The sequence below is a fragment of the Moschus berezovskii genome, chromosome 10 (assembly GCF_049115385.1).
Source record: "Moschus berezovskii isolate FMDL1 chromosome 10, NW_MosBer_1.0, whole genome shotgun sequence".
NCBI classification, from domain to species: Eukaryota; Metazoa; Chordata; class Mammalia; order Artiodactyla; family Moschidae; genus Moschus; species Moschus berezovskii.
The window spans coordinates 48,970,628-48,996,234 of NC_142469.1; the positions used below are offsets into that span (position 1 = coordinate 48,970,628).

General features: G+C 42.0%; 1 protein-coding gene across 1 annotated transcript in view; it reads left to right on the plus strand.

Moving 5' to 3' along the window:
* RTN4IP1 (reticulon 4 interacting protein 1) overlaps window positions 1-25,607 on the plus strand; it is a 54,015-nt gene that overhangs the window by 3,915 nt on the left and 24,493 nt on the right. Inside the window, exons 2-5 of the mRNA XM_055433333.2 lie at window positions 1,920-2,071; window positions 5,880-5,948; window positions 7,590-7,714; window positions 23,908-23,956. Coding sequence (XP_055289308.1) covers window positions 1,920-2,071; window positions 5,880-5,948; window positions 7,590-7,714; window positions 23,908-23,956 — 395 coding nt within the window. The remainder of the gene's footprint in view (window positions 1-1,919; window positions 2,072-5,879; window positions 5,949-7,589; window positions 7,715-23,907; window positions 23,957-25,607) is intronic.

Sequence of the window (25,607 nt, forward strand, 5' to 3'; positions counted from 1 at the left end):
CGCCTGCTCACCCACTTGGAAGCATTGTTTCAGCAATTGTCTCCTGTCTTTTAAGTGTTTCCCTTTCCACTGGGTCACTCACATCGGCATAAAACTTGCTGTTATTTCTCCACTCATAAAGAGGACCAAAAAAAAAAAGACTTAAAAGTCCTTCAGTGGGCTTCCCTGGTGGCTCAGGCGTGAAGAATTCACCTGCAATGCAGGAGACCAGGCTTGATCCCTAGGTTGGGAAGATCCCTTGGAGGAGGAAATGGCAACTCACTCCAGTATTCTTGCCTGGAGAATCCCATGGACAAAGGAGTCTGGTGGCGTACAGTCTGTGGGATCACAAGAATCGGACCAACGTAGCAACTAAACCACCACCACCCACCAGTCTTCCATCTCACTTTCCCTTCTCCAGCCACTGCCCCATTTTTCCACTCTCTATAGCCATACTGTCAATATCTGGGAGAGTTGAATGTTCTCATGGTGTTCAGTTCCTCATTCTCATTCTGTCACCCCATGCCTTAGCAACTGCTCCTAAAATGGTCACCAAAGACTTCTGTGCTGTTGGATCCAATATTTTATTTTGGGGGGGAATTTTTTTGTTTCTTAAAGGTCTATTGGCAGCTCTTGACCTTGTTTGAAAACTTTCTTCCCTGGCAGCAGCATCTGACTTCTTTAAATGGCCCTCTTCACTTGACTTTCTGGATACCTTTACACTGGCCAAGCCTTCTTGGGCTCCTTTGCTGGTTTCTCCTCGTCATTAAGATCTGATGAGGATGAGTGGGAGAAAAGGGGAGACTTTCAGAATGGTTTAGTGATTCTGGAGCATGAATTGTGGTGCATGACCCTAGAAAGATAAGCAAAGTGCTTATCTTGGAGAGCCTCACGTAGCAGGAATGTTCTCAGGAGGATGTCAAGCAGAAAAGATGACAGCCGACACTTCTGTGTCTTAGGAAAATCATTTTATGTGTGGAAGATGTGTAATAAACTACTTTGGATTATTATATGTAGCCAATTTATTTGAAAAACAAAAAAGTGATCAGAGGAACATTTTCAGTTTTAGTTGATATTTATGTTCAGTTCAGTTCAGTCGCTCAGTCGTGTCCGACTCTCCGCGACCCCATGAATCACAGCACGCCAGGCCTCCCTGTCCATCACCAACTCCCGGAGCTCACTCAAACTCATGTCCACAGAGTCGGTGATGCCATCCAGCCATCTAATTTTCGGTCATCCCCTTCTCCTCCCGCCCCCAACCTTTCCCAGTATCAGAGTCTTTTCCAGTGAGTCAACTCGTCGCATGAGGTGGCCAAAGTATTGCAGTTATATTCTTAAATTAAAAAGATATGTAATAATGCAGTCAGCCTGATTTAGCATATCGGAGTTGATGCAGCCAAGTGGTTCTTTTCCATTTGGGAATCTTACACTTAACCCAAAGGTGTTTTAGAAACATTTTTTGGGAGACAGGGACAATTACTCATAGACCAGTGTCTTAGTATCAGATACTATACCTATGCCTTATTTATTTGCTTATTAACTTCAGACAACTTTGACATTTATCTACTTCACCAGACTTGGCTTCAAATGATTTCATGTTGAAAAAGTTCATGAATGAATAAATTAATAAGGAAATCATCTTCAAAGACCAGTTCTGAAGACCGTTTCAGAATTAGAATTTCAAAAAGTAATTATTTTTTAATTAACTATACTACAATATAAAATTTCTTAAAAAGTGATTATAACTTTCCTAGTAGTTTTCTTTGAAAGGAACAACACTCATTGTTTTTATGCTTTCCTGTGTGATGGTAAAAAATTTGTTAGATTGATTACTTTCTAATCTACTTCTTGAGGATCTAGAATTGTACCTGGCCCATAACTGCAGCAGTTTTGAAACCATCCCATTCTTTTGGAAGAAAAAAGTAAATTCTATCTTCTAGGTGGTTATGGAGCCACAGCTTTAAATATGAAACGTGATCCTTTACATGTTAAAATCAAAGGAGAAGAATTTCCTCTGACTCTGGGTCGTGATGTATCTGGCGTGGTGATGGAGTGTGGACTTGATGTAAGGTACTTCAAACCTGGAGATGAGGTGAGTTATCACATTCCACTATTCCTTTTCAAAATTGGCTGGTTTCATTCTCCTGCTTTTGGAAGTATCTTCCATATCACTGACCTTTTCTTCTTCATTTCAACAAATATACTGAGCTTTGGCTGAAACCCTCCTTTTCTTGGTTCAGTTCATGATTCTGTTTTCTGGTTCTGTCACAATAGCTTGCTGTGCTTGAAGATTCTAAAGCTAGTGCCTGAGAATTGTAAGACTTTAGCATATATGTGGGAAAGGAGGCTCAAGAAGGAGGGGATATGAATCTGCCCCGGGTGTACCTGTGTCAATGTATGGCAAAACCAATACAATAATGTAAAGTAATTAACCTCCAATTAAAATAAATAAATTTTTTTTTAGAAAAGGAGGGGATATATGCATACTGAGAACTGACTCATGGTGTTGTGCAGTGGAAAACAGCACAACGTTGTAAAGCTTATAAAGCAATTACCCTCCAATGAAAAAAAAATTTAAAGAAAAAAATATATAGACAAGTGAAAAAAAGATATGATTGGGATTTTTCAAGTCTTTAAATGACAATTTCTATCTTACGGGTTAGATGGTTTTAAAATAGCTAAAGTTTGATATAATCACTGTCCCTTGTCACTTCGAACTTTTATACCAAGAAATTAAAGTTAGCTCATAATAATAGCACTGTTCTAGTTGTTTTTCATGAAAAAAAAAAAACTAATCTCTGTGAAGTAAGTACCGTTAGGTCAATCTACAGGTGAGAGTCGAGTTGTAAAGAGGTCCCACAGCAAATAAGTGATAGAAGCCAGGATTAAAGCTCCAGAGAATATGTTCTTGCTGGAGCTCCAAGTAGTGAGTACATACAGCAGGATTTACTGCTGTCTACCTCCAATGTCAACATTTCAGGAATCAGCGAACTAAAATGGACTGGAATGGGTGAATTTAACTCACATGATCATTATATCTACTACTGAAGGCAAGAATCCCTTACAAGAAATGGAGTAGCCATCATGGCCAACAAAAGAGTCCAAAATGCAGTACTTGGATGCAATCTCGAAAATGACAGAATGATCTCTGTTTGTTTCCAAGGCAAAGCATTCAGTATCACAGTAGTCCAAGACTATGCCCCAACCAGTAACGCTGAAGAAGCAGAAGTTAAACGGTTCTGTGAAGACCTACAAGAGCTTCTAGAGCTAACACCCCAAAAAATGTCCTTTTCATTATAGGCGACTGGAACGCAAAAGAAGGAAGAAATAGCTGGAGGAGCAGGCAGATTTGGCCTTGGAGCATGGAATGAAGCAGGGCAAAGGCTAATAGACTTTTGCAAGAGAATGCTCTGGTCAAAGAAAACACCCTCTTCCAACAACACAAGAGAAGACTCTACACCTGGCCATCACCAGATGGTCAATACCAAAATCAGATTGATTATATTCTTTACAGCCAAAGGTGGAGAAGCTCTGTACAGTCAGCAAAAACAAGACCAGGAGCTGACTGTGGCTCAGATCATGAACTCCTTATTGCCAAATTCAGACTTAAATTGAAGAAAGTAGGGAAAACCACTAGACCATTCAGATAGGACCTAAATCAAATCCCTTACAATTATACAGTGGAAGTGAGAAATAGATTTAAGGGACTCGATCTGATAGAGTGCCTGATGAACTATGGACAGAGGTTTGTGACATTGTACAAGAGACAGTGATCAAGACCATCCCCAAGAAAAAGAAATCCAAAAAAGCAAAATGGCTGCCTGAGGAGGCCTTACAAATAGCTGTGAAAAGAAGAGAGGCGAAAAGCAAAGGAGAAAAGGAAAGATATAAACATCTGAATGCAGAGTTCCAAAGAAAAGGAGAGATAAGAAAGCCTTCCTCAGCGATCAATGCAAAGAAATAGAGGAAAACAACAGAATAGGAAAGACAAGAGATCTCTTCAAGAAAATTAGAGACACCAAGGGAACATTTCATGTAAAGATGGGCTCGATAAAGGACAGAAATGGTGTGGACCTAACAGAAGCAGAAGTTATTAAGAAGAGGTGGCAAGAATACACAGAAGAACTGTACAAAAAAGATCTTGACAACCAAGATAATCACGATGGTGTGATCACTCACCTAGAACAGGACATCTTGGAATGTGAAGTCAAGTGGGCCTTAGGAAGCATCACTACGAACAAAGCTAGCGGAGGTGATGGAATTCCCATTGAACTATTTCAAATCATGAAAGATGATGCTGTGAAAGTTCTGCACTCAATATGCCAGCCAATTTGGAAAACTCAGCAGTGGCCACAGGACTGGAAAAGGTCAGTCTTCATTCCAATCCCAAAGAAAGGCAATGCCAAAGAATGCTCAAACTACCACACAATTGCACTCATCTCACACGTTAGGAAAGTCATGCTCAAAATTCTCCAAGCCAGGCTTCAGCAATACGTGAACCATGAACTTCCAGATGTTCAAGCTGGTTTTAGAAAAGACAGAGGAACCAGAGATCAAATTGCCAACATCTGCTGGATCATGGAAAAAGCAAGAGAGTTCCAGAAAAACATCTATTTCTGCTTTATTGACTATGCCAAAGCCTTTGACTGTGTGGATCACAACAAACTGGAAAATTCTGAAAGAGATAGGAATACCAGACCACCTGACCTGCCTCTTGAGAAACCTGTATGCAGGTCAGGAAGTAACAGAACTGGACATGAAACAACAGACTGGCTCCAAATATGGAGAGGAATATGTCAAGGCTGTATATTGTCACTCTGCTTATTTGACTTATATGCAGAGTACACCATGAGGAACACTGGGCTGGAAGAAGCACAAGCTGGAATCAAGATTGCTGGGAGAAATATCAGTAACCTCAGATATGCAGATGACACCACCCTTATGGCAGAAAGTGAAGAGGAACTCAAAAGCCTCTTGATGAAAGTGAAAGAGGAGAGTGAAAAGGTTGGCTTGAAGCTCAACATTCAGAAAACAAAGATCATGGCGTCTGGTCCCATCACTTCATGGGAAATAGATGGAAAAACAGTGGAAACAGTGTTAGACTTTATTTTTTTGGGCTCCAAAATCACTGTGGATGCTGATTGCAGCCATGAAATTAAAAGACGCTTGCTCCTTGGAAGGAAAGTTATGACCAACCTTGATAGTATATTAAAAAGCAGAGACATTACTTTGCCAACCAAGGTCCGTCTAGTCAAGGCTATTGTTTTTCCAGTGGTCATGTATTAATGTGAGAGTTGGACTATAAAGAAAGCTAAGTGCCAAAGAATTGATGTTTTTGAACTGTGGTGCTGGAGAAGACTCTTGAGAGTCCCTTGGACTGCAAGGAAATCCAACCAGTCCATCCTAAAGGAGATCAGTCCTGGGTGTTCATTGGAAGGCCTGATGCTAAAGCTGAAACTCCAATACTTTGGCCACCTGATTGGAAGAATTGATTCATTTGAAAAGATCCTGATTCTGGGAAATATTGAAGGCAGGAGGAGAAGGGGATGACAGAGGATGAGATGATCGGATGGCATCACTGACTCGATGGACGTGAGTTTGAGTAAACTCCAGGAGTTGGTGATGGACAGGGCGGCCTGGCATGCTGTGGTCCGTGGGGTTAAAAAGAGTTGGACATGACTGAACTGAACTGAACTGACCTCACCTCCAGTGTGGTTTGACTTGGTAAATCCAGAGTCATTCTAAATAATACATTGATATCATGTGAAAATAACTTTTGTTTGTTGGGTTGTGGACTTGTGGTTTTTCTCACAGGGTGTGGGGTATGTATTGGGAAACACTGTCATGCTTAGCTTTGTTTTAAAAATATGTGTTTCTAATGAACACTGTGTGTGTTTCAGGTCTGGGCTGCAGTTCCTCCCTGGAAACAAGGCACTCTGTCAGAATTTGTTGTCGTCAGTGGGAATGAGGTAACTCGCCAGTCCTATGCTGAAATGCTGTTGGAAAGTAGACACAGAGACTGACAGCTGTCTCTGATACAGTTGGTGGTGTTTTTTCCCCTTGAGATCAGGTTCAAGTTTTATGGGTGGTTTCAGAACTGAGAGAATAGGAATTTTTAAAAATATTAAAAAATGAATTGGATGTCATTTAAATAGTGCTGCCTGCCAGAGCGGTTATCTGTATCTTTGGAGCAGGGATTTGTGAGATCTGGAAACCCTGCTGAGTTCTTTGGTTTTATCCTCAGTGTAAATTGTTGAAACCAAATATACCAAATGGAGCCTACTGATTCATCGTAAATGAAACCATTGGACGTATCAAGCTGTTTCAAATAACTTTCAAAACAGGAGTCTAATCAAATGCAGTCAGGAGGCCTGACAGTTTAATTATAAAGAAAGGGGTTAATATTAAGGAAATTGGCTGCAGAAGGGAGAGCAGGAAGGGGAGAGGGGTATTACTAGATTAGAAAAGTCTGGAAAGATTGTACTATATGTTCAGTTGTGCCCTACTCTTTGTGACCCCGTGTACTATAACCCGCCAGGCTCCTCTGTCCATGGGATTTTCCACGCAAGAACACTGGAGTGAGTTGCTGTTTTCCTCCTCCAGGGGATCTTCCCGACCCAGGGATCTAACCTGCATCCCTTGTGTCTCCTGCATTGCAGGTGGATTATTTACCCACTGAGTGGGAGTAAAGGAAACACCTAATCACAGAAACAAATTAGAATGTCTTTATGAGGGCTCAAGGTGTATTTGGATTTGTTTCTGGCCAAAGTTAGGACTAATGGGATTGTTGAATGTGGTCTTTTTGTGAAGAATTAAACAGCTGTATCCAATAATGTAACCTATAAAATCTTAATGACCTTCTGCTTGGCAGATTGAATCATTTGGAGAAATTCCTTAGGAATAGTCTTAGAGTAGGGTTTATGATCGGAGAAGGCAATGGCAAGCCACTCCAGTACTCTTGCCTAGAAAATCCCATGGATGGAGGAGCTGCAGTCCGTGGGGTCACTAAGGACTGCAGTCCGTGGGGTCGCTAGGGGTTGGACACGACTGAGCGACTTTACTTTCACTTTTCACTTTCACACATTGGAGAAGGAAATGGCAACCCACTCCAGTGTTCTTGCCTGGAGAATCCCAGGGACGGGGGAGCCTGGTGGGCTATCGTCTATGGGGTCGCACAGAGTCGGACACGACTGAAGCGACTTAGGAGGAGGAGGAGGAGGGTTTATGATCGGAGAAGGCAATGGCATGCCACTCCAGTACTCTTGCCTAGAAAATCCCATGGATGGAGGAGCCTAGTAGGCTGCAGTCCGTGGGGTCGCTATGGGTCAGACACGACTGAGCGACTTCACTTTCACTTTTCACTTTCACACATTGGAGGAGGAAATGGCAACCCACTCCAGTGTTCTTGCCTGGAGGATCCCAGGGACGGGGGAGCCTGATGGGCTTCCGTCTAAGGGGTCACACAGAGTCGGACACGACTGAAGTGACTTAGCAGCAGCAGCAGCAGGGTTTATGATAATCACTGAACCTGGGAGAATGTTATGTGTACTTAATTGTGTTCATAGGTTCAAACGTCACTGCTTATTTTTGACTGTTGTCCTCAAATCTAGGTCTCTCACAAGCCCAGATCACTCACTCATACTCAAGCTGCCTCTCTGCCGTATGTGGCTCTCACAGCGTGGTCTGCCATAAACAAGGTTGGTGGCCTGAACGACAAGAATTGCACAGGAAAACGGTGAGCGTCAGTGGTAGCACCTAAAACTCCCTTCTTTACCTTGGTGAAGTCTTTGCAGAAGATTTGTCAGAAGCATTAAAACTAGGCTCACTTAGAGGAGCAGAATTATGCTAACGTTTCAAACAATTTCTAAAGAACTCTTGTGTCCGTTTCTTTTTTTTTTTAATCTCATTCTGTTGAGTCTTAGCTCAATCAGTTGAGAATTTAAAAAAATAGATGGATGTTAGGAGTCTAAGCCTTCTAAAATGATGCAAAATTTTTATATGTGAGTCTCTGGGAAAAAGATCCATAGCTTTCATCAGATTCCTGAAAACATTAAGAATGACTTACTTGTGGTTTTTGAAGAATGATTGTGAGGTACCGGTGTTTTTTTCCTACGTTTGCTAGGAGTTGATCTCCCACTCGCAGGTTTCTATGAAAAACAGATACAAAGCCCTTGAATACTATTGTGTTCTCTTAGGCTCTGTGCTCTCTCAGGCTCCTTTAGGCAGTTCTAGTGCTTCCAGAGCTTGCAGATGTGTTTGTTGGGTTTGCAAAAATTCAGCAACGATGCTTTAGATGTTCTTGAGTTCATATTCAAGAACTTTCTAGCCCACTTGGGCACTTCTTTGTGAGTTTTATTTTAGGAGTTCAGTGAGGTGACACAAAATCAGTGGCACAGGTTGTAGTCCAAAGGCACCCATTACCTGGTGGTGCTGTTATTAACAGTGTGACTACTGTATTCTTTGTGTTTCACAGAGTTGGCAGCGTAGAGATAATTGATGATTTTATTATTTGGTAAGAAAACTAGAGCCATCAGTGTGGTGAAGCAGAGGGTTGCAGGTGGAATTTTGTTTCCTGATTACTAAAGGTTGTGCTGGAAAAAGAATTGAAGTTCTGTGTCATTCTCCACTCCTGTTGTTATGAAACATTGCACTTTACCTTTAAGTTTAGTGAAAGCTTAATAGCTGTTTTTCTGAAAGCAGTGTAAAGGCTGTTCATCTAATGAGGTGCTATCCTTCATTGTAGAATTGAAGGCAAATATTTATTCAAAAGGTCAACCCTGTTTAATTTTTAAGCTTTTGGGGCTTATCATTCTTAAAGTTGCCATTTTGGCCCAACACTTTGTTTAAATTAGTTTGACCGTGTAGATCTTTCTAATGGTTTGTCTCGGTTAACAACCTTGGAAAAATCATAGGCAGGATTTTTAGACATTTATTATTATTGTAGGCTCTGCAGTGACATTGATTCTTTGCTTTGTTTTTCCTTAAAAAGTATTCAGATTTCTATGCCCGTGTGACCACTCTGGGTAGAGAGCTCTCATTCCTTTGCTGGTTCGGGCTCTTTGGGCATACCTTTTTTTTTTTTTGAGCTAGCTGTCTCCTCTTGTCCCAGTTGATCGTTTTTTTTGTGGGTATTATATTGTCTTCTGTTTAAGCAATAATGGCTTGGAACTGGGCAAGTAGAGGCCTGGGTTCCTCTCTGTGCTACTAACTAATCAGCTGCCCACATGCATGCATTTTATGGCCTTTGCTGTTTCCACCAAGGTACTGAGAATAGGACAGTGTAGGTTGTTGGGTGGGCTTTGAGAACTGGAAAGTTTTATACCTTATAAAAGGGATTTAAACGTTACGTTGAGTCTGTGCACACTGATTTAGCCATGTGTTAACCACCCTGGAGCAAAACCCACTGTAAAGAGGCTCGCCGGCTCTCATCATGAACTTCTGTCGCATTCCCACCTGTGCAGTGGCTCAGAATGCCTCTTCTGTGAGTGGCAATGGGAACCTGGTCCTTGGTGCTCTAGGAAATTTCAGTTTACTGAGATTACTGCACATGATGGTAATAATGCCTCCCTCTCCGACTAATTGCTTGTGAGAATCACATGGAAGATGTGAGCGCCTTAAAATACTGTGAAAATACTTCTACATGAAGAGATTACTGTTGTAGTGGGGTTTTACTAACGTAAACCCAGAGGTTCCAGTGTCCAAAGTGACTTTTTTCAGTTTGACTATCCTTTGTGATTGGTGGAGCATATTATGGCTTCTCTAAGCAATAATTATGGCAACCCACTCCAGTGTTCTTGCCTGGAGAATCCCAGGGACAGGGGAGCCTCGTAGGCTGCTGTCTATGGGGTCACACAGAGTCGGACATGAGTAAAGTGACTTAGCAGCAGCACCAGCAAGCAATAATTATTCCTTTACTCTTAGCTATTGACATTTAAGGTAGTCTTCAGTTTGCACCAAAGGAAGTCATGCGACGAGTTGACTCACTGCAAAAGAGTCTGATGCTAGGAGGGATTGGGGTGGGAGGAGACGGGGACGACAGAGAATGGGATGGCTGGATGGCATCACTGACTCGATGGACATGAGTTTGAGTGAACTCCGGGAGTTGGTGATGGACAGGGAGGACTGGCATGTTGTGATTCATGGGGTCGCAAAGAGTTGGACACCACTGAGCGACTGAACTGAACTGAACTGAAGTCAGTGTTTGTCATCCAGCACCAACAGTGTTTTTCTAACTAGCTGATTGAAAAAAAAAACACCCTAAAACTAACAATGACAAAAGCACCCACCTGGGAAGATTTTTACAGGATTTCTTTGTAATATACAGCTTTTTGAAACTAAGACAAAGCTTTCTAAGGCCTCGATGGTGTTTTGCTTTTCTTTTTTTGTTCTGTCATATTTTTGCCACAACTGAGCATCAGTGAACCCAGGGAACAACTTAATATTGATGTTATGTGTCATTTTTGCCCACTCTTTGGTATCACTAGAGAAGTCACATGAAATGATTTCCTTGTTATCAGCCCATCCGTAGTTTCTTCATGACTTACTCAGTAGGAAGCCATAGATAACTTAGATTTCTCAAGATGAATAGAATTTTTTTAAAAAGTGGTTACACCAGGTATTTTTCAGAAAGGGTTCTATCAGGTGGTTATATTTATCAGTAGTGTCATGCTCTGCCTGAAATACATCTCTTGCTGGAAAGTTATACTTCGCTCTGTTTGACAGCAGAATTAGAAGTGTTAGAAATCGAACTCCTCCTCCTCCACAAAATAAATGTCACTTCTAAACTGTGTTTACCTGAAAGTCAATGCAGTGGCTTTAGGAATGCTCTTCCCTGTTTCTTTTTTGTGATTAAACTTTAAGACAGTAAAATTTTGTCATGGAAGTGTAAATTAGGTGTCTGGTTAATTCTGTTTATAGAGTTAGGCTGAAATGTAAAACACTGGATTTCCCCCCCATATGCCTATACCAGTAATCACACCAGCCTCCTCCTTTCTGCTGCCGTTACCTGCCTGTCATTCACCCTCCTATCCACTCCCACCACGCACCCCTGGGGACTTTGGGGTTTGCATTTGCACCTGACTGGGTTGTACGGGGGAGAGCAGACAGGGGAAGGAGAAAGTGTACCTGCTTGAAGAACTCCTGGGGTTGGGAGGAAGTGGAGAAGGAAGGGTGCAGCTCTGGCCTGGCCAGTGTGCAGTGATGGGTCAAGCGTCCACCCTTGACCTTTATTCCAGGGAGCTCTGAGGGCTCAGCCAAAGGAATCAGTAGAAAACTCTTACCTAACCATTGGTGGTTTACAGATAGTTACCACCCACTCCCTCCCCGCTCCCTGCCACCTAGAAAGCTCTCTTGTGACACACTGGAACCTCAATTCCAGCCTGGCCAAGCCGCTGCAGGTGTTTTCATGGGTCACAGCTGACCGATCTGTCAACCCAACAGTACTTTTCATTTCTTCCAGTTTGACCTCTGAAGTCTCCAGCACTGTAAACCACTTTCATTATGCTCACTTTTTCCGTGGTTTCAGGGACATTAGACACCTTTAGTTTTCTTCTTGTCTTTTCAACCAGTTCTTGTCTTTCTTAAAGGCTCCCGTTTTTCTCCCGCAGCCGTTTAACCATTACTGTTTTCTGGTCGTCCCCTCCTCTGTCTCCCAGGCTTCTCTCATCTGCTCCCAGCTTCTTTTTCTGTTTTGGTGATTTGCAGATCCCTGTTTCTAACTCCAGTCTCTCTACTCAGTCCCATTCAGTTAGATGCTCCCTTTGTAGCTGAAACTCAACTTGTGCAAAACAAGACTTACTGACTACCACCCTGACCCTCCTTCTGTATGCCTGCTGTCAGCTAACTGACTTTCCATAAGCCAAACTTGGTATTGTTCACCAGCCCAGCTCCTCTCCCACCGCTGTGCTCTCCCTTATTGTCCATGTCATGTAAAATTTAGGATTGTTGTCAGAATTGGAAAAATGTCTTCCAACTTTCTTTATGAGCTGTAAAATTCCAGGGCGTTTCACGTTTCTTGTGCACTGAATAAGCCCAAAATACATTTTGATTGACAGCCTTCATTAACTGTTGTTGTTGGGTCACTAAGTCATGTCCGACTCTCTGTGACCTCATGGACTGTATAGCACACGAGGCTCCTCTGTCCTCCAGTATCCTGGAGTTTGCTCAAATTCATGTCCATTGAGTCGGTGATGCTATCTAACCATCTCATCCTCTGCAGCCTCATATCTTCCCTGTGAAAGTGAAAGCTGCTCAGTTGTGTCCAACTCTTTGTGCCCTCATGGGCCATGGAATTCTCCAGGCCAGAACCCTGGAGTGGGTAGCTGTTCCCTTCTCCAGGGGATCTTCCCAACCCAGGGGTCGAACCCAGGTCTCCCACATTGCAGGCAGATTCTTTACCAGCTGAGTCACCAGGGCAGCCCAAGAATACTGGAGTGGATAGCCTATCCCTTCTCCAGCAGATCTTCCTGACCCAGGAATCGAACCGGGGTCTCCTGCATTGCAGATTCTTTACCAGCTGAGCTACCAGGGAAGCCCCAGAGTGGTGTTAAATGACAGAAATAATACAGTTTAGTAGCAAGTGTGATGTCCTTTATTCAAGGGAAAACAATCCATGGCTTGGGAAGTGCAGCGCCTCACAAGCAGTGAGAGCTCTCTTCCTGAGGGAATTGGGCACAAGTGACACTTGTGCAGACTTAGAAGTGGCACCGTGGAAACTGGGTGTGTGTGTGGGCAGTGGTCTCCCTATGAGACTAGCCATTCCTGTTAACACCATCACCTCAGATTGGGACGTGAACTCACAGTCTTCCAACTGAGATCACATACCTGGTTTCAGCACTCAATGAAGCCTAGGTTCTTGATGTCTCATTGCAGAAAGAATTCAGTGAGAGACAAAGTGATAGCTAAGAAGTGGGTTTATTTAAAGAGAAACACACTCCACAGACAGTGTAGGCCATCTCAGAATGTGAGTTCTTGTTCAGTCACTCAGTCGTGTCTGACTCTTTGCTATCCCATGGACTGCAGCACACCAGTCTTCCCTGTCCTTCACCATCTCTTGCAGTTTGCTCAAACTTCTGTCCTTTGAGTCAGTGATACTATCCAACAATCTCATCATCTGTCACCTCCTCCTCCTCCTGCCCTCAATTTTTCCCAGCATCAGGGTCTTTTCTAATGAGTCGGTTCTCTGCATCAGGCGGCCAAAGTATTGGAGCTTCAGCTTTAGCATCAGTCCTTTCAATGAACACCCAGGATTGATCTCCTTTAGGATGGACTGGTTGGATCTCCTTGCAGTCCAAGAGACTCTTCAAAAGTCTTCTCCAGCACCACAGTTCAACTCTTCGGCTCTCAGCTTTGTTTATAGTCCAACTCTCAGATCCATATGTGACCACTGGAAAAACCATAGCCTTGACTAGACGGACCGTTGTTGGCAAAGTAACATCTCTGCTTTTTAATGTGCTGTCTAGGTTGGTCATAATTTCCTTCAAAGGAGTAAGCGTCTTTTAATTTCATGGCTCCAGTCATCATCTGCAGTGATTTTGGAGCCCAAAAAAATAAAGTCAGCCACTGTTTCCACTGTTTCCCCATCTATTTCCCATGAAGTGATGGGACCAGATGTCATGATTTTAGTTTTCTGAACGTTGAGCTTTTAGCCAGCTTTTTCACTCTCCTCTTTCACTTTCATCAAGAGGCTCTTTAGTTCTTCTTCGCTTTCTGCCATAAGGGTGGTATCATCCGCATGTCTGAGGTTATTGATATTTCTTCTGGCAATTTTGATTCCAGCTTGTGCTTAATCTAGCCCAGCGTTTCTCATGATGTACTCTGCATATAAGTTAAATAAGCAAGGTGACAAGATACAGCCTTGACGTACCCTTGCCTTATTTGGAACCAGTCTGTTGTTTCATGTCCAGTTCTAACTGTTGCTTCCTGACCTGCATACAGGTTTCTCAAGAGGCAGGTCAGGTGGTCTGGTATTTCCATCTCTTTCAGAATTTTCCACAGTTTATTGTGATCCACACAGTCAAAGGCTTTGGCATAGTCAATAGCAGAAATAGATGTTTTTCTGGAACTCTCTTGCTTTTTCCATGATCCAGCGGATATTGGCAATTTGATCTCTAGTTCCTCTGCCTTTTCTAAAACCAGCTTGAACATCTGGAAGCTCACGGTTTATGTATTGCTGAAGCCTGGCTTGGAGAATTTTGAGCATTACTTTCCTAGCATGTGAGATGAATGCAATTGTGCGGTAATTTGAGCATTCTTTGGCATTTCCTTTCTTTGGAATTGGAATGAAAACTGACCGTTTCCAGTCCTGTGGCCACTGCTGAGTTTTCCAAATTTGCTGACATATTGAGTGCAGCACTTTCACAGCATCATCCTTTAGGATTTGAAATAGGTCAACTGGAATTCCATCACCTCCACTAGCTTTGTTCGTAGTGATGCTTCCTATGGCCCACTTGACTTCACATTCCAGGATGTCTGACTCTAGGTGAGTGATCACACCATCCGGTCATGAAAATTTTTTTTGTACAATTCTTTTGTGTATTCTTGCCGTGTCTTCTTAATATTGTCTGCTTCTGTCACGTCCATACCATTTCTGACCTTTACTGACAGAATGTGGTCCACTGGAGAAGGGACTGGCAAACCACTTCAGTATTCTTGTCTTGAGAACCCCATGAACAGTATGTTTCTCCTTCACTGCTCGTATAATCCATTGCTAGGTACCATGACAGTCTTACCATAATAAAATGCCATGATACCTTGTGTTGACGTAGTGGGAAGTACGACTATTCTTGGAAGGCATTCTTAAACCAGAGCAGCCTGTAATAACTCAACTCAGAAATTACTGTGCACCACGTCAGTATTTCCCACTGAACCCAAAGCAGTTGTGTTTTTTCAAATCAAATGTAGTGTCATCTGGCCAGAGAGGAAGTATTGATATAATGGAGGGGAAGGTAGGAGTGGAAAGAGACAGCAGTTTTAACCGATTGTGGTTAGTAGGGGAAGAAAAATAATTTTCCCTATACCCTTCTGAGTTTTCTACTGAGGCTTCTGTAATAAAAGATTAACAAGAGAAAAACAAACAGAAAGTTATTAACACGTGTGCCTCATGTATACATAAGAGATGCCCCCGGGAAGAATGAGTTACTCAAGGAGTTAGCTTAGAATTCAGGCTAAAATGATGTCTTAAAGCTCTGGAATGGGTGAATTTAACTCAGATGACCATTATATCTACTACTGTGGGCAAGAATCCCTTAGAAGAAATGGAATAGCCATCATAGTTAACAAAAGAGTCCAAAATGCAGTACTCGGATGCAATCTCAAAAATGACAGAATGATCTCTGTTCATTTCCAAGGCAAAGCATTTAATATCACCAAGTCTATGACCCAAGCAGTAATGCTGAAGAAGGTGAAGTTGAACGGTTCTATGAAGATCTACAAGACCTTTTGGAACTAACACCCAAAAAAGATGTCCTTTTCACTATAGGGGACTAGAATGCAAAAGTAGGACGTCAAGAAACACTGGAGTAACAGGCAAATTTGTCCTTGGAACACGGAATGAAGCAGGGCAAAGGCTAATAGAGTTTTGCCAAGAGAACACACTGGTCATAGCAAATACCCTCTTCCAACAACACAAGAGAAGACTCTACACCTGGCCATCACCAGATGGTCAATACCAAAATCAGAGTGATTATATTCTTTGCAGCCAAAGGTGGAGAAATTCTATACAGTCAGCAAAAACAAGATCAGGAGCTGACTGTGTCTCAGATCATGAACTCCTTATTGCTGAATTCAGACTTAAATTGAAGAAAGTAGGGAAAACCACTAGACCATTCAGATATGACCTAAATAAAATCCCTTATGATTATACAGTGGAAGTGAGAAATAGATTCAAGGGACTAGATCTGATAGATAGAGTGCCTGATGAACTATGGACGGAGGTTTGTGACATTGTACAGGAGACAGTGATCAAGATCATCCCCAAGAAAAAGAAATGCATAAAAGCAAAATGGCTGTCTGAAGAGGCCTTAAAAATAGCTGTGAAAAGAAGAGATGCGAAAAGCAAAGGAGAAAAGGAAAGATGTAAGCATCTGAATGCAGAGTTCCCAAGAATAGCAAGGAGAGATAAAACCTTCCTCAGTGATCAGTGCAAACAAATAGAGGAAAACAGCGGAATGGGAACAACTAGAGATCTCTTCAAGAAAATTGATACCAAGGGAACATTTCATGCAAAGATGGGCTCAATGAAGGACAGAATTGGTATGGACCTAACAGAAGCAGAAGATATTAAGAATACATAGAAAAACGATACAAAGAAGATCTTCATGACCCAGATAATCACGATGGTGTGATCACTCACCTAGAGCCAGATAATCTGGAATGTGAAGTCAAGTGGGCCTTAGGAAGTCTCTGGGAACAAAGCTAGTGGAGGTGATGGAATTCCAATTGAGCTATTTCAAATCCTGAAAGATGATGCTGTGAAAGTGCTGCACTCAATATGTCAGCGAATTTGGAAAACTCAGCAGTGGCCACAGGACTGGAAAAGGTCAGTCTTCATTCCAATCCGAAAGAAAGGAAATGCCAAAGAATGCTCAAGCTACCGCACAATTGCACTCTTCTCACACGCTAGTAAAGTAATGCTCAAAATTCTCCAGGCCAGACTTCAACAATATGTGGACTGTGAACTTCCAGATGTTCAAGCAGGTTTTAGAAAAGGCAGAGGAATCAGAGATCAAATTGCCAACATCCGCTGGATCATGGAAAAAGCAAGAGAGTTCCAGGAAAACACCTATTTCTGCTTTATTGACTATGCCAAAGCCTCTGACTGTGTGGATCACAATAAACTGTGGAAAATTCCTAAAGAGATGGGAATACCAGACCACCTGACCTGCCTCTTGAGAAATCTGTATGCAGATCAGGAAGCAACAGTTAGAACTGGACATGTAACAACAGACTGGTTCCAGATAGGGAAAGGAATATGTCAAGGCTGTATACTGTCACCCTGCTTATTTAACTTATATGCAGAGTACATCATGAGAAACGCTGGGCTGGAGGAAGCACAAGCTGGAATCAAGATTGCTGGGAGAAATATCAATAACCTCAGATATGCAGATGTGAAGAGGACCTAAAGAGCCTCTTGATGAAAGTGAAAGAGGAGAGTGAAAAGGTTGGCTTGAAGCTCAACATTCAGAAAACTAAGATCATGGCATCTGGTCCCATCATTTCATGGCAAATAGATGGGGAAACAGTGGAAACAGTGACAGACTTTGTTTTTCTTGGGCTCCAAAATCACTAGATGGTGACTGGAGCCATGAAATTAAAAGACGCTTACTCCTTTGAAGGAAATTATGACCAACCTAGACAGCATATTAAAAAGTAGAGACATTCCTTTGCCAACAAAGGTCTGTCTAGTCAAGGCTGTGGTTTTTCCATTGGTCATGTATGGATGTGAGCGTTGGACTATAAAGAAAGCTAAGCTCTGAAGAGTTGATGCTTTTGAACTGTGGTGTTGGAGAAGACTCTTGAGAGTCCCTTGGACTGCAAGGAGATCCAACCAATCCATCCTAAAGAAGATCAGTCTTGAGTGTTGATTAGAAGGACTGATGTTGAAGCTGAAACTCCAATACTTTGGCCACCTGATGCAAAGAGCTGACTCAGTTGAAAAGACCCTGATGCTGGGAAAGATTGAAGGCAGGAGAAGAAGGGGATGACAGAGGATGAGATGGTTGGATGGCATCACCGACTCAAATGGACATGAGTTTCAATGAACTGCAGGAGTTGGTGATGGACAGAGAGGCCTGCCTGTCATGCTGCAGTCCATGGGTTTGCAAAGAGTCAGACAAGACTGAGCAACTGAACTGAGCTGAGCTGATCACAAACAAAATTGGAAAAGTTTTAAGCTAAGGTAATATGCATGTTCACGTAGGGACTTGGCCGTGGAAGCTTTAATTGGTTACAATCACAAGAGCCAGGAAAGGTCGATGGTATCATTCCTTCAGTGCAGTCGCTCGGTCGTGTGCAACTCTTTGTGACCCTGCGGACTGCAGAATGCCAGGCTTCCCTGTCCATCACCAACTCCCAGAGCTTAATCAACCTCATGTCCATTGCGTCACTGATGCCATCCAGCCGTCTCATCCTGTGTCAAGGTTCCAGTTGATTTGCTAGTTAAGCTCTTCAGGCTAATCTTTATCACTGAAACAACTGGGAGTCTTTACCTTTGACATTGTAAACAACAACAATTGACATTATCTTTGCTATTGTTCCATGGGATTCCCTGGTGGCTCAGATGGAAAAGCGTCTGCCCACAATGGGGGAGACCGGGGTTCAATCCCTGTGTTGGGAAGATCCCCTGGAGAAGGCAATGGCAACCCACTCCAGTATTCTTGCCTAGAAAATTGCATGGATGGAGGAGCCTGGTGGGCTACAGTCCATGGGATTGCAAAGAGTCGGACAGGACTGAGCAACTTCACTTTCACTTTCTTGCTATTGTTACCTTTCTTGCCTGATAAGAGTTATTTCTGCATTCTTTTGTTCCATTGAAAGGGCAAGTGTTAGTCACTCAGTGGTGTCCAATTCTTTGCAACCCGATGGACTGTAGCCCACCAGACTCCTGTCCATGGAATTCTCCAGGCGAGAATATTGGAGTGGGTTGCCATTTCCTTCTCCAGGGGATCTGCCTGACCCAGGGACTGAACCTGGTAATTACTGAGACCCGTTTGCTCTCTGTATAAGGCTGTTTCGATTTTTGCACCTGAACATTTTTGTGCCACCTTTGCAGCGGAGAGAGTTGTGAGAGAATGTTTAGGACAAATATACGTGCTGCATGCAGTAAACTGAGAAAAGTCCGCAAGGCCGGTTTGTTCTGGCTCCCCGCTTCGTCTGGTCTTGGAAATCAGAAGTTCTTTTCCCCCAGGCACAGGGCACACACCTCTACCGAGGGTCTTGTGACCAGCTTCATAGAAGAAGGTCAGAGAGTCCTTCCCACATTTGCTGTTTCTCACATTCCTTCAGCTTAAAATATTCAGTCTGCCAAGGTGCTGTGTTTGGGGGTGGCATGTCCTGAACCCTGTTAGTTCCAGGGAAGATCCTCCTCTGGCCATGCTGCTTCTCTCATCCATTCTCATGTCGCCATCCCAAACGATCCTTCCCTCCTTCTTACTCCCTCTGTTTTGCAGCAGATGGAAGGAATCAGTGTCTTGGGATGGTTCCCAATGCCTGTCCTGTTTGGGGCGCTGTGTTCCCAGTACCACAGGTTGAAATTCTGAATACACGTCTCACAATACCATTGTTATCCTGTGTGTGAGGTTTTTGGTCCGTTATGGGTTAACTAAACCTTTTTAAAGGGCTACCCTGGGCATCTTGCCAAGATGTATAAGTAGCTTTGTTTTCATGGGAAAACGTGTTTAAAGTTCCAAACAGCTAATTTACACATGAACTCTTCTGTAAGTTGGGGAATGTCTGCATGAATTAGGGAGGCTTGGAAGGAGGGGACACACAAACCCCGACTGTCTTGGTCGCTTGGTTGATTCGTCTCCTAGCTGTTTTTCCCTTATTCAGGTTGTTTCTCACTTACTTAAGGGACTAAATTTAGCATATTATGATGTGCTTTCTTTCATCCATTCCACGCCCCCCGCCCCAGATTTAAGAGTTCTGGGTGAAACTAAAAAGAGTTTATGTGTTTTCAGCCTCATCCTTATTTTTTTAAAGACCACTTGTTTCTACGGATGGAAGATTTAGCCATATTTAAATCAGCTCTGTTTCCGAGCCATTAGGACTTAATGAAGGGCACTCTGCTCTTGGGATGTGACTTCTATTTTTATTTCCATTACAAGTATGTGGTCTGGGGAGAGCAATTGTGACGGTCATATATGTTAGAAAGGCAAAGAAACTAAATATAAGCTTAAATTAGATTGAAAATGCCAGTTCTTATTCATTAACTCCTGGAGCACACCTCTGTGATTATCGTTTCATTGCAGATGCATCTGAGGCCTAGAGATTCAGTTAATGAGAGCGCTGGGACTTGACCGCAGGTCTCTAGATACCCCGCCCTGGCATTTGAAGACTTCTGGGGCTTAGCCAGAATATGGAAATTTGAAAGGCAATTCCCTACTTCTGGATCGCCTGCTGTTTTGTAGTGTGTTTCATATATTTTTTACTTGTAAGGTGATTAGGGTGTTGATGCCATGTCTCATAAGATTGTGATACTGAAAATGTGACTGTAGAGGCCTGAAGTGCCCAGATGCTGAATACAGAGTGACTTGGTCATGGTAAAGAAGTCAGCATTGCCTTAGTGCCTTAACGTTTGTTTAGGGAGAGCGGAAAGATGGGCAGAAATGACACAGGAAAATGAGAATCTAGGGTTTAAAATGCATTAGCAGCTTAATAATTATTCATATTTTCTTCCCCCATATTTTTATATCTGCCACAGTTCAGTTCCCACTGACTTCAAAAGAAACTGGGCATATGGACTTAGTAAGAGAGGAATGTGATTAAAATTATTGGCAATTTTGAATTATAGTGCTTTTTGCAAAGAGTATTTCCTGGGTACTTGCTGTTTATAAACCAGCAAGCAATACAGCACACATTTCTTCACCATGACAAATAGGCTTCTGCTTCAGTGAAGTCTGAATGTTATCTTGTGACTCTTACTGCCGCTGAAGTCTGCATGTATCTTGTGACTATTTCTGCAGCTGGGTGAAAAGTACTCCTACTCTATAGCACTGAAGTGAAGGGCCGCTGGGGGTAAGGGACAGCAGGATTTTCCCTTTTTATTGAAAGTGCTTTGAAGAGTACAAGAAGAGTTTGTTCAGTCATAGGGCTTCAAACCACAGAGTACTAGCTGACTTATTGTTGGCTTGAAAATATATTTGCCTGCTGTCCAATCTGGGGACTTTCCTTGTTTGAAGAAAAGTACAGGCCCTGGTTAAGCCTGCACAAAACATGGAGCTTGCAGGCCCAGAGAATGATGTGTCCCCAGGGCTGCTTCACACACAGACCATTGGTCTGTAGCACTCATTGGGTTTGTTTCTTGCCTGTTCTGTGCTCATGGGCGCCATCAAGTGGCAGCATCAGGAACTGAAGCTGCTAACAGAACCACACCCTCTTCCACCAAGCACTGCTGAGAAACACAGTTTTGCTTTTTTGTATGGAGGAGTGAGACTGTTTTGGATTAAGAGATATGGGGAGAAGCTATGATCTAACAGCAATGAAGCTGGAGATGTGACCGGCCATTGGATCCCTGAGCAGCTATTATATTTGTGTGTGTGTGTGTGTAAGTCGCTCAGTCGTGTCCCAACTCTTTGTGACCCCATGGTCTCTACAGTCTGTGGAATTCTCCAGGCCAGAATACTGGAGTAGGTAGCCTTTTCCTTCTCCAGGGTATCTTCCCAACCCAGGGATCAAACCCAGGTGTCCAGCATTGCAGGCAGATTCCTTACCAGCTGAACCACAAGGGAAGCCATTGTATTTGGTATCCTCTTAATCCAGTGTTTTTAGGGAGAGAACTGGAAATTCATTTCAAGCTTTTCTTTATTGGAAGAAACTTTAATGCAGTTTTTCAAATAGCCAGGTGACTCCCACATTTAGGGTAGTAGCAGTTGTTGTTAATTGTCAGATATAATGCTGATTTAAATGATTTTTTAAAAATAATTTATATTTTTATTTTTGGCTGTGCTGGGTTTTCATGGCTGAGCGTGGGTTTTCTCTGGTTGTGGAGAGTGGAGGCTACTCTCTAGTTGCAGTTCACAAGCTTCTCACTCTGGAGCGCAGGCTCAGTAGCTGCAGCACACAGGCTTAATTGCCCCATGATATGTGGAATCTTCCTGGACCAGGGATCGAACCTGTGTCCCCTGCATTGTCAGGCAGATTCTTAACCTCTGGACCACCAGGGAAGTCCGATGATTTTAAAGTCAAGCAACATGGATCAGGCATCTACTACACCGAGGGTGGTAGGACTGGTGCTGGGTATATATAAGGTCTCTGTCCTTGAGGCTTGCAGAATGGCTTGGGCAGCAAGCGTGTGAATGAAAGTTAACAGCATGCCAAACGCGCAGCGTGGATATCAGGCTCAGGGCTGTCTCTGAGGTATTGTTCAGACAAACAGGTATTGTTCACAGACTGTGAGCCTTTGAGGATAGGGGGATCTCAGCAGACAGTGAAGGCATTTGAGAGCTTCAGACATGGACCAACATGCATGGAACTTGGGATACATGTGAGGGGACCGGGAAGGCTCAGGTGGAGAGTCTGTTGTAGAAGTAGTTGAGAGGAAATCAGAGTTGCAAAAAGATAAGATTGTGAAGAACTTAAATGAGAGTTTGACCAAACCTATATATCCAAAATAAGAGAGTAAAAATATTCCATGGATGAACTAACTGTTGGATGTATCTGTGAAGCAGATGTTCCCCCTGCCCGCCCCCCATTTAGGAAGCATTAAGGCTATTAAATGTGTGAATTGAAGGATTTTTGGAAGAGTGTATCTTTCAAGTTTTTTTTTATTCTTTACAATTTATAATTCTGTGAAATTAAAAGTACCTCTTCTAAAAAGAGGATCGTTTCCAGAGAGACTTGTCTTAATTACATTTGATGGTGTTAATTTCAAAAGGAATAGCTGACTGAAAAATATTACTAGTAACTTCTAAGATCCATAGGGTGACAGCCTTCTGTGATTTGGGTAAGAGAGAAAAAAATAAAATGAAAGTAGAGTTAAGATTATAAACACAGTGTCTGTTCCAAGATCGGGTGTCCCTGCGTAAGGTAGGTGACAGAGTTCCCTGCACTTTCCAGCCGCTGAGTCAGAGAGGGACCCACAGCCTGCAGTTACAGCGTTTGCAGTGACGGATGATAGAAGCACAGCTACTGCCACAACTTAGTCTTCAGAAAAAAATTTTTTTTTCCCGTGGGCACTCCACATGGCACTCCACAATTCTCATGAATTCTTTCAACAGTATCTCCTTAGCCAATGCAGTATCGGATATCAAATAGTAACTTTCTGTAATGTTTCTCAGCCTAGACTGTAACAGAACACCAAAGTGCAATTCAGTACAGTTTTCTGAGGACTTGAATCTCTGCAGTCACAGGGAGGCAGTTCACTGGAGCGCTAGTCTAATTCAAGAATGAAATGTAAGAATATGTAAAGCAGTGATTCTTGACTAGTGAGTCTCTTTTGCATCATGCCTTCTTTGGGAACTTGGTGATAAGTCTGATGGATCCCTCTTCTCCCCAATGCACTTAGGCGTGATCTCACCAGATTTTGCATGTTATTTGAGTCAGTTCACAGTGTCACAGCCTCACAGTCCTCAGCGGCACTCATCCACAAACCCCAGGCTGCACACCCTTGATCTGGAGAGGCAGGAAGACTGCACACAGTGAGCACACACAGTGAAAACCTGGAGCACAAGCGTGTTTGCAGTGACAACACAGATTCATCTGCTTTAACAGGAAACCAAACTGAAGATAAGATTGGTTTCCCTGTTTGAAAGCTGGTGAGCGTGATGGGACGTATCTGAACAAAAGACGTTTATTCCACTTTGGCAAGAATGTGGTCAGGAATGTGATTTTTCTTAGAGAGCAACTGAATATTCTGTAGCACATGGAAAAGGACCCCATAGCTTGCTCTTAGAGAGAAAGCTATAGTAATTTAAGCCTAGAAAAATTATAAGGCAAATGTTACCAACAACCATCTGAGCTGCTTTTAAAAATACAAATCATTGGTATATTTGATATTTTGTATTCTTGGTAAAGAGTTCATAGTATGTCTAACTTTAAGCATTTATGGATTCTTGGTGAAATCAAAATAAAAACCTTGTGTAATAGAATCTTGGGAAGCTGAATGTTTGCTTTGGGGATTATCTTTGAGCCAGTTACATGTTGAAAACATCTTGTTTGTTTATTCAGTTATGTTGGCTTAATATCTTCATGATAGGTTCTTTTGCGTTGCAGTGTTTTAATCCTGGGCGCTTCAGGTGGAGTTGGTACTTTTGCTATACAGGTAAGACAATTTATCTTGTGATTAGGAAGATTATTATTTTCATGAATTAAAAAATTTGTATATTGTGGATTACTTTTTCTTGAAAGCTGAGAGAAATTACATTCATTGCGATTTCAGCTTGCTCTTCTAAGGAGATTTTCTAAGGTAGAAGGAAACATTAACCCTTAATGTTAATGGTTTAATATATGAATTAGTTTTGTGGACATCCTGTGTAACAAATGGAGGAAAGCTTTCAGGGAGGAAGACCATGGGCAAATGAAATGGACTGAGGTTTGCAGTTTGGTAGAAATTGATAAGCTAGTTCTTAAAAATATATATAAGACATGCAACAGCCAAAATGCTGTTTAAAGATGGTAGAACTCATATCTACAGAATCAGTGCAATCTTATCAGAATAGCAGCTGCCTTTTTCTTTTTTGCATAAATGGGCAAGTGGAACCTAAAATCATGCGGAATTTCATGGGACCCCAAGTTGCCAAACAATCTTGGCAAAAGAGGACAAAATTGGAGGACTCACACTTCTCAATTTTAAAACTTAGTTATGAAACAGAAGTCAAAACAGTGGTACTGGATTGGCTTTACCCCCAAAATGTTTTTGGTCTTAAAATAGAAAAAAAAAAAACAAAGAACTACAATAAAATATATATATGTATTAAAAGCAAAAATTTCATAAAGTTAGATATATAGATCAATGAAATAGAATTGAATATCCAGAAGTAAACCAGTATATCTACGACCAGTTGATTTTTGAGTAGGGTGACAAGACAGTTAAACAGGGGAAAGAATAGTCTTTTCAGTGAATGGTACTAAGGCAACTAGATATCCACATATAAAAGGATGAAGTTGGACCCCTGTCTCATATCATATATGAAAACTAATTCAAGCTGGGTCAAAGACCTAAGTATAAGAGCTAAAACCATAAAACTCATAAGAAAACATGGCAGTAAATCTTCATACACTGGATTTGGCAATAGATTCTTAGATATGACACCAAGAGTGCAAGTAAAAGGAGAAAAAAATTAGATAAATTGGACTTCATTAAATTTAAAACTTTTGTGCATCAAAGGATACTATCAAGAAAGTAAAAAGACAACACACAGAATGAGAGCAAATATGTACAATCATTTATCTAATAAGGATATAGTATACAGAATATGTAAAGAACTCTTAACAGCTCAACAACAAAAAGACAACCCAGTTAAAAAATTAGCAAAGGACTTGAGTAGACATTTCTTCAAAGAAAATCTAAAAATGGGCAGTAAGCCCATGAAAAAGTGTTTAACATCATTCGTCATTAGGGAAATGCAAATCAAAACCACAGTGAATGATTGACTTAAGGAGATGTGGTATTTATGTGTGTATGTGTTTATGTATTTGTATATACACCCCCCCACACACAAAATGCATATTACTAGCCATAGAAAATAACGAAATATTGCTATTTGTAACAACATGGATGGACCTAAAGAAATTATGCTTAGTGAAATAAGTCAGAGAAAGATAAGTACTATATGATATCATTTATATATGAAATCTAAAAAAATACAATACAAATGAATCTGTATATAAAACAGAAATAGAGTCAAAGACATAGAAAACAAACGGGAAGAGGTGGGGAGGGACAAATTAAGACTGGAATTAATAGATACTGA